Here is a 10,000-nt window from a genome sequence, read left to right as displayed (position 1 = left end):
CCTGGTGGCCTCACCTTATAATGAGGATAACAGTAAACTGGGTGGACTCACTTTATAATGAGGATTACAGTAAACCTGGTGGGCTCAATTTATAATGAGGATTACAGTAAACCTGGTGGACTCACCTTATAATGAGGATTACAGTAAACCTGGTGGCCTCACCTTATAATGAGGATAACAGTAAACCTGGTGGACTCACCTTATAATGAGGATTACAGTAAACCTGGTGGACTCACCTTATAAAGAGGATTACAGTAAACCTGTATCTGACTATTCAATCTATAAAGTGTTGTTCTTTGTCTCCAGACAGAGAGACATGCCTCTACTTTGCATTCCATTTAAAGTAATGATTCACTCTCAAAGCACATTTCTATCATTTGTCTAAAATAAGGTTTGTATATGTCTAAAACACGTTAGCATGGGCTGAGCGGTCTCTGACTCCTGCCCAGCTGAAACATTTGACGTCACAACGCTACAGGTCCGAGAGGTCGGAGAGAGGAGTTAACAAGGAAGCTCTTTTTCTGTCCCGGGAAACTATCTAGTGTCAAATACAACGTTATCCAAATGACACAAAGCCACACTTATCTACAACATGGGAAGTATTTAATAATGCTGAATCGTTATAAATTAAATAAAGTAGCCTATAGTATAGTAATAATAACCAAAATTGGACACGTGTATTTTACAGATGTAAATGACAGCATATGTTTTGTCTGCAATTACTGTAATTGACGCTGTGACCTCATTTTTTGACCTCAGTTCAGGATGGTGGCTTCTATGTGACCCAGTTAGTTTACCCCTCAAGTGTAACTCATGTAAATATTGCATTTGCATAAATCTGAGATTGGTTCAAGATGCTAAATAACACCTCTGCACCAAATTCAGAATGTTTTATCCATCGGGACGGAATGAGGATTACAGTAAACCTGGTGGACTCACCTTATAATGAGGATTACAGTAAACCTGTATCTATGTATTAAATTCATAAAGTGTTGTTCTTTGTCCCCAGACAGAGAGACATGCCTCCACTTTGCATTCCATTTAAAGTAATGATTCACTCTCAAAGCACATTTCTGTCAGTTTAAAATAAGGTACGTATGTGTCTAAACCACGTCAGCATGGGGTGAGCGGTCTCTGACTCCTGCCCAGCTGAAACATTTGACGTCACAACGCTACACGTCCAGAGGTCGGAGAGACGAGTTAACAGGGAAGCTCTTTTTCTCTCCCTGGAAACTATCTAGTGTCAAATACAACGTTGTCCAAATGACACGAAGCCACACTTATCTACAACATGGGAAGTATTTAATAATGCTGAATCGTTATAAATTAAATATAGTAGCCTATAGTGTAGTAATAATAACCAAAATGGACATGTGTATTTACAGATGTAAATGACATTTTTTGACCTCAGTTCAGGATGGTGGCTTCTATGTGACCCAGTTAGTTAACCCCTCAAGTGTAACAAGTGTACACCAAGTTTCAGAATGTTTTATCCTTCGGGATGTCCATAACGAGTATTTAACCTGTGAATACCTTACAATAAAAAAATACAGAAACATAAATCTGCCATCATTATTGCCCGTCTATGACATTTATGTTCTCATTTATGTTCTTTGTAAGGAATTTACTGTAACTTTTTTTGTTCACGATTGAATGTTTTTGCTTTTTTTCTCCCTGTTAGGCAAACATTCAAGACTTTGAACTCCCCAACGCAATGTGTTACAACTCGCTAATGGAAACAGCTTTGCAAATCGATAATATGTACAGTGGTAAGATAAGTTTTTGCATCCATGCTAAAGTTGACTATAAAGAGGAACACAAAATCAACGCCTGGAAATCAATCTTAATGCCTTAATTAAACAAATTAGGAGAAATCCAACCTTTTAGGCCACCAATTTTCTTTGTGAATGAATAATGTATCCTAAATAAAGTGGCAGATTGGCATGGTTTTATTTCAGTTAGCCTATTAGCTGGTTTGATTTGCAGTGAGAAATCATTAGGCTAACTAACAGCTATTAGACTAACTGAAAAGAACCATGCCAGTCTCTAGGTATGGTGAAGGGTATGTGATGATGTGGGGCTATTTTAATTCCAAAGGCCTAGATGACTTTATCAGGATGCATCGATCCTGGATCCAATGACTAAATGGCCTTTAAAAATAAAAATCTGCCTGCCTCTATGAGAATTTAACATAGGGGTCGCCATACTTATGCACCCTGTATTTGAATGAAGAACATTTATTTATTTATTTATTTACAATACATTATTCATTCACAAAGAAAATAGGTTGCCTAAGAGGTTCGATTTTTCCATATTTGTTTAATCAAGGCATTAAGATCAATATCCAAAAGACGATTTTTTTTTTTTATTCCTCTTTTTAGTAAACTTCTGCATGGGTGCATAAACGTATTCTTACCACTGTATTATTAAACCACCTTGCCGAAAACTCTGAAATGTAGATAAAATAAGTTTACATTTTCTATTGAGTTTCTTGGCTTTCCACTTGACATTGGGATTAGATGATGTTGCTACACATATGATCACGTGACTCGATGCCTCATTATTTGAGGAATTTATGTTTTAAGATTTCATCACCGGTCTCCCATACATTCCTCTGGTCAGTGTCTTGTTCCAGAGTTACAATGTTCCATATAGAGCTGCCTATGGGTATCATGACCGTCCACTACGGCAGTGGTTCTCAAATGGCGGTATGCGTACCCTTAGTGGTACTGTGGAGTACTGCAGGGGGTACTAAGAGATTTTCAGAAAAGACAGAAAGCTAACTCATATATTTTTCACCCTCATAAAGGTTCAATTCAGAAAGCTTGACCATAGAAAATAGTGGTGGAATTGTTGACGATAATTGATAATAATTGCAACAATAACAACAGGTATCTACCTAACCAGATTCCTAGCGTTTAAGTCATCCAGGGTCACCGGGTGCTTGACTCCTAGCTGAAAGGTTCTGAGTGCAATCTCTGTACTGACCAAGCCCTACCTGATCCATAATGAGCTGTCTCTGTACTGACCAACCCTACCAGCTCCATAATGACCAGTCAACAACTGTCATCAACCTACTGATAAGATTCAAAGTTATTCATATTTGTGGTCTATCACGGATAAGAGTGGACTACAGTACCTTCGTCGTCTTCCTGCTGTGATGAAGTGAGCCACACCAAACCGTTCGACTCGTAACAAGGAAATTCTGAACCAACCAGTTGGACCAGTTCCCCTGCGAGGTCAAACTCCTCCCAGACTCTGATTTTATATGAGCTGCGTATTTACGGTCACAGGGCGCTGTTGTCTCTGTTAACTTTGGACGAGGGGCAGGGTGTTTTTTCCTAGACGCAGATTCATAGACCCTCTCATTCTCAAGGAGGGGAAAGGTGTGGAGATGCTTCCCGGACGTTTCTATTGCACTATTTAATAACTATTCATCATCCACACAGAAGGCCTCAAAGGGCTTCAAACGTGTCTGATAAGATCAAGTTCAACTTGCGGATATCATACCAACTGCTCACTGTGCTGGTTAAACAACTATGAAGGCAGGACCGTACATAGACTTGTGGTATGAAATCACACCCAGATCTGTGATGCAGGTCCACAGATAACAGGACCCAGTACATGATGACGTTTAACCGCCTTCAGTAACCAAGATGTTGTTAGTGTCTAAATAATGCAAACATAATAACGCACTGCAAATATAACAACAGTTCATACTGCCCCAAGTACCTTTAAAGTCTCCCAAGGACGCAAGAAGACACAAGAAGAAAAAGTCATTATTAACGTCAACCTGACGCTGGGTTCGATGCCCGCAGTCTAACAGGGAGCATTCTGCACAGCAGGAATCTTAAATCTGATCAACCTATTGATAAGAGTGGACTACAGTATCTTAGTCTTCTTCCTGTTGGACCAGTTCCCCTCCCAGTTCATACTCCTCCCAGACTAACCTCTTATGAATAATAATCAGTTTACTTAAAATATGAAGCATGGACAGAGAGCTCTGACCTCTGACAACTCATGCCGTGTTCCTGAATCCTCGGACGCCAGCCTTCCGAGTTGCACTTTTGACGTAATTTCCGGGCCCCCGATGCGAGGTGAGGGTCAGCGGCTAGCTGTCACTCAATCGCCCCCCTCAGTGTTGTCATGGAGATATGAACTAAAAATACTGACTAGAATGTTTTTTTTGGACCAGGCTGTAAATAGGTTTAATAAGACTGTGAAAACGGCCTGTTTAACATGTTAGGGGCCACTCACACTAGGGCCGTTTGCCTGTTCCGTGCTGCAGGAAGATTGAGCACGATTCCCCCCCTCTCCACTCCCCCCGCTGGCCCGTGGTCACACTGCTCCCAAAGGCCGTGGCCTGGGCACGATTGCTCCTTCATACATACGTCATCACGTCGTAATACGATAAATACGTCATCAGCAAGCGTCCTCGTCGCCATAACAACAATGGAGAACGACAACGTGAATGCTGTCGTCGGCCCAGATTTCAAGTAAACACTCGACTTCACTATTGCACCAACGTAAACCCACTCGTGAAACGCTTGCCGCCATTGTTTAAAATGATTGTTGTGGGGAAGAAGGGCATGGACCTTTAAAGAAAGAAGGGTCGCGCAAGGACTACGTCATCCAGCTCACGTTGCGTATCCGCGCGCGTGCGCGTGTCATCTCATTAGCATCTGTACTTTGGCCAAGGCACACCTCTCCCAAGTGTGCCGTGGCCAAGGGGCTGTTCCGTGCTGGAAAAACGGATGGTGTGGTCACACTAGCCAAACGTTCTAGACTTTAGTATGCAAATGAGCTCGGGCACGGGGCCGCGGCTCTAGTGTGAGGGGCCCCTAAGTCAACGAAGAATTGCTCACTTTTGGTACCACCTCGTAGTGGCCACCCGGTGCTACTGCAATGTTTGTCATTTCCACATTGGATGCTGATAGAACTCGCTGTGGTTGGGGCTTGGCATAGACATCTTTTATCATAGACGGAGCATCGAACGCTACCGCCTACTGGCGCTGACGAGACGCGGGGCCGCCATCTTGGAATGGTCTATGTGCTTTTCTTAGGCCCCGTCTACACAAAGGGAAAATGCAGATATTTCCACGAGGTTTGGCCTCTCATTTACACGAAAACGCTGTTTTTATCACTGAAAACGATCATTTCTAATAACTTCGGCCAAAGTGGAGATTTCTGAAAAGGCCGGTTATGTGTTGTCGTGTCAACGGGGAGAAACGGGGTTTTAGGTTCTGAAGCGTCACATTATGCACCAGGAAATGCTTAACGTCATATGAGAGCCCCATGTTTAAAGTTACAGGAAGACGCTCGTGTTATTCGTTGTTGTTGATTCTGAGGATTCTGATTGGCTTGCATGGCTATATCCTTCTCCCTACACTGCCGCCCATAGGTTTGGCATAGTTATAATGGCGCTCGACGGCGTATTTATGCGTTTTGATGTAAACAACAACTTTTTTGAAAACGATGTTGCGTGTTATTTTTGAAAACAGATCGGGGGAAATATTTGTTTCTATAAATACCCTGCTACGTATAAACGTAGCAGGGTCATGAAGTAGGGCGTGGCTAGGCTCCCAAGATGCAGAACCTGTGCGATTTCTTTCAAACGTTTTATAGGCTATATAGGCTATATTTTGCATGGATTGATTTGTTTTAATATGCAAGTAGGTGGTTTTTAAAAAAAATACTGACGCCAGTAACAATTTCAACAATTAAAACATTAGCATATTTAACACTGGAGCAATATTTAAAATCCGGAAGCGCTTCCACACTGGCATGTCGTTCCAGACTCTGAATGCTACAAACACGCAGCACTCTAGCCTTATCTCCATAGGACGCGACTATGTGTTCTAGCAAGGCTGCAGCCTTCACTTTGGGAAAACAGCCACAGCCTATTCACCTTATTACGCCACGCCCCACGTCCATGCTTGATTTCCGTGCGGCTTTCCATCAGCTGTAAAGTGTGGACGGTCCTGCCCACGTGGGTCATCCTGCCCATGTGGGCTTGGCCTGGGCGCTGACGTCACACGCACAGAGAAAAGACCCAAAGCACTCCGAGCAGCCAGCGAGCGCTCATTGCAGTCTGGCCCAGAACCCGGACAGTGGCTCTGTGTTGCGTATAATAGTATATGTCTTTTGTCGTTTTTAAAGCGTCAAGGAATGCTCAGCTAATTTTAGCAATCGTTTGTTTTATTGTATTCTGCAGGACGTTAAGTGTTGGTATTTAGTTTGCGGTTATCGAAACTAACGGTTGGACGCGGATATGAATGACATCAAACTGGCTGTGCTGGGCAGCGAGGGAGTGGGGAAATCAGGTGAGGATGCGCCCTGGTGAGAGACAGGTGTCCCGTGGAGGGACAGGTGTCCCGTGGACGGACAGTGCAGAGCGCACCTTGTACATGACACTCATATAATTTGCTTTGGCCCGGTTTCTGCAGCTCTCATCGTTCGGTTCCTCACGCGGAGGTTCATCGGGGAGTACGCCTCGTTGACCGGTAAGACACCTAAAGTTTGGAGACTATTTATTTAGACCCCTTTTTGAAGGCTTGCTTGTTTTGCAGATAGATTAATTCATGTAAAACACTTGATATGGAATTGGCGATATACAGTAGGATACAATGCATATGCTGAAGTGAGAAACATAATTTACATAGTGATTTATGGGGTACATCTTACTTTTTTATGATTGTGATTATCTTTAACTAGAATTCAATTCGGCATCGATTTAGGTATTTAGTATAATGAAGTTGTGATGCAATTCCGACTGCATTGGAATATTCCCATATTTCGTTAAATATTCCTGTGTCACGTGTCGTTCCTATCTTTGAAGGAAACTAAATGAGTCATCAGTAGTTCAGTACAGGGAAGTGAAGAGTAAATTGTGGGTTTCACCAGAGATTGTGTGGTTTCTCCCGTGGCACACGGCAATGTGCCTTCAGGTTATCTGGCCTGCTGCTACACAGGTTTCAATCACAATGTTTATGTACTATCAGCTGTTTGAATCTCTCTCTCTCTCTCTCTCTCTCTCTCTCTCTCTCTCTCTCTCTCTCTCTCTCTCTCTCTCTCTCTCTCTCTCTCTCTCCCCCCTCCAGAGTGTATCTACAGAAAGCGTCTAACTCTGGATGGGAGACAGCTTAACGTGGAGCTGTATGACCCCTGCTCACAGGTGAGAGTAAAGACTGCTACAGAACCACAACCTGACGGTCTTACAATGATACAAACCTTTATTAACAGAAACAGCCTGGAACATCGCACACCTATTGGTGGTCAAACAACAGGCGTTTTTAACCTAATTACACCATCTCGATCAATCGCTTGCCAACCAATCGGATGGCACCATATTGTTGCCATGACACATTAGAATGCTACGAACACAAGAAACAAAATGGCATCAACAAGTTTCACCAGCTGCTGACCTTCGTCCATCTCAACAACACTCAACACCTTTTCATTTTATTCTTGTTCGTTGTTTGCTACATAGAGGAACTGCAGTGCCTCTTTGTTTTTTTTCTGAAGCGTGCATTCTGTAAAGCGGGACCCGACCTTGTGTTAAACTGTCCTGATAACTACGGTGTTGTCCCTGCCTTCACCACAGCAGCCTTCCACACTGTGGGTGCGGCCTCGCCTTGTGTATTGAAGACAGCTACATAATAGCAACACTTTAATATCTCAAGTGGTCACGAGAGCCTGTGTTTCCTAGCTTGGATCCTCTCCGGCCTCAAGAGATCCATCCCATGTTTTGGTTGACCTTTAAGGGTTCAAGGTTTACAGTCTTTGGTTTCGTCAGAGCTGATTTCAATGCAGGCCTCTGAAACCATTGAGGCTGTGATTGGGATCAACTCTCCCTCCCCCAGGGTTAACACTGAGTAACCACGCCTTTGTTGTTCTCCCCGTGTGAAGGTGTGTGCGGGGAAGTCTGCGCTGAGCGACCAGATCCACTGGGGCGACGGTTTCTTGGTCATCTACGACATCAGCGACCGGTCCTCCTTCCAGGCTGCCAAGAACATCCTCCACCTGATGAGAGAGACGCACCCAGGGGCCAGCAAAAGGTGACTAGGGGCCCCTTTCATTCATCAATAACCTGGTCAAAATGATAGTCCCTTTAACATGAGTTACCGGTCCGGTCGATTTAAATTACATTTTATTAGTAGAGCCCTTAATCACAGCTACACTCTCAAAGGGCTTAACAGGCCAAATATTGATGACCCCCCCCCCTCCCCAGCCCTCCAGAGGGCAAGAAATAACTCCTTCAATTAGCAAGGAAAAATCTTGCTTAGGTATGACAGTGCAGCAGTACAGACCTGACGAGTCAAGTGCGTATACGTTGAGCGTGCTGGTGCTGACATAAATAGAAGAAACCTTAGGTTAGAATGACAGGAACCAGTTGTTACTTTACCGCACTGTTGAGTTTCTGTGAAAATGCTTTCACACACACAGGTGTCACTACATGGGACTGATGTTAGTCTTTCATGGGCTGTTCACAAACCCCTTTTTTTTTACTTACTCTTCTAGTCATAACGATTTTAATGATGGTCCTTTACATAAATGGTGCTAATCTGAACAACATTTTATTTGAAACGATGGCAAGAAAGCAAAATCACATCCACTGAAAATGCCCCAAACCGGCTTTTTGATAGACTCTGATTGCCTCAAAGTAGACTTGAGCGATTACCTGTGTTACTCACCAAGCCAATCAGAAACATTTAGCACCACGACAGCGTCGCATTTCCCCAGGTGCAATCAATGAGCTCAGATTGCAGTCTTTACACATCAAGCCCCAAAGCATAGCAGCTTTTCACCTCAATCTCCTCTCAATCCCCTGCAGTCGAGGGTCACGCTGAACTGCGTGGGTCGCTTCCCCCGACTGCAGTTTAGTTCTCATGATAGAGCGGTTTGACTCAGTCGTTAGCTGATGAGCTCATACGCTCGTGAGCGCAACAACAACGCAACAAAGTTAGAGCTAAAAGCACCTTAGTTATCACTACAACAAGCAGAACCAAGTTACTGGTTCTGCTTGTTACTGCTGTTACTGCTGTTGTAGCGCAACAAAGATAGGGCTACGTTGTAGCGCAACAAAGATAGGGCTACGATAAAGTTAGCACTACAACAACACAACAAAGTTAGCGCTTCAACACGCAGAACAAAGTTAGCGCTACAATAACACAGAGTTAGCGCGACAACAACACAACAGAGTTAGTGCTACAACAAGCAGAACCAAGTTAGCGCAAGGTACTGCTGTTGTAGCACAACAAAGTTAGCGCTACAACAACACAACCGAGTTAGGGCTACAAAACAAAGGTAGCGCTACAACAACACAACCGAGTTAGCGCTACAAAACAAAGTTAGCGCTACAAAACAACAAAGTTAGCGCTACAACAATACAACAGAGTTAGCGCTACAACAACACAACAGTGTTAGCGCTACAACAACACAACAAAGTTAGTGCTACAACCACACAACACTGTTAGCTCTACAACAACACAACAAAGTTAACGCTACAACAACACAACAAAGTTAGCGCTACAACAACACAACCGAGTTAGCGCTACAATAACACAGAGTTAGCGCGACAACAACACAACAGAGTTAGTGCTACAACAAGCAGAACCAAGTTAGCGCAAGGTACTGCTGTTGTAGCACAACAAAGTTAGCGCTACAACAACACAACCGAGTTAGGGCTACAAAACAAAGGTAGCGCTACAACAACACAACCGAGTTAGCGCTACAACAACACAACAGTGTTAGCGCTACAACAACACAACAAAGTTAGTGCTACAACCACACAACACTGTTAGCTCTACAACAACACAACAAAGTTAACGCTACAACAACACAACAAAGTTAGCGCTACAACAACACAACCGAGTTAGCGCTACAAAACAAAGTTAGCGCTACAACAACACAACCGAGTTAGAGCTCCAACAAGCAGAACCACGAAGGTGCAAGTTACTGCTGTTGTAGCTCAACAAAATCAGTGCCACAACAAAGTTAG

At 43.5% G+C, this 10,000-nt stretch overlaps 2 protein-coding genes across 2 annotated transcripts in view; one reads left to right on the top strand and one right to left on the bottom strand.

Moving 5' to 3' along the window:
* LOC115542951 (E3 ubiquitin/ISG15 ligase TRIM25-like) overlaps positions 1–3,673 on the bottom strand; it is a 5,015-nt gene extending 1,342 nt beyond the window's left edge. The window contains exon 1 of the mRNA XM_030355465.1: positions 3,140–3,673. The gene's annotated coding sequence lies outside the window, so the exon portion shown is untranslated. The remainder of the gene's footprint in view (positions 1–3,139) is intronic.
* Positions 3,674–5,859: 2,186 nt separating this feature from the next.
* The window catches only part of rergla (RERG/RAS-like a), a 5,457-nt gene continuing 1,316 nt past the window's right edge, over positions 5,860–10,000 (top strand). Inside the window, exons 1-4 of the mRNA XM_030353221.1 lie at positions 5,860–6,323; positions 6,447–6,503; positions 7,101–7,174; positions 7,909–8,057. Of these exons, the coding sequence (XP_030209081.1) occupies positions 6,272–6,323; positions 6,447–6,503; positions 7,101–7,174; positions 7,909–8,057 (332 nt within the window). The 5' untranslated portion in view covers positions 5,860–6,271. The remainder of the gene's footprint in view (positions 6,324–6,446; positions 6,504–7,100; positions 7,175–7,908; positions 8,058–10,000) is intronic.

This window comes from Gadus morhua, chromosome 4 (assembly GCF_902167405.1).
Source record: "Gadus morhua chromosome 4, gadMor3.0, whole genome shotgun sequence".
Classification (NCBI taxonomy): domain Eukaryota; kingdom Metazoa; phylum Chordata; class Actinopteri; order Gadiformes; family Gadidae; genus Gadus; species Gadus morhua.
The sequence above is the reverse complement of the archived record's forward strand: the minus strand, read 5'-3'. Positions and strand labels throughout refer to the sequence as shown.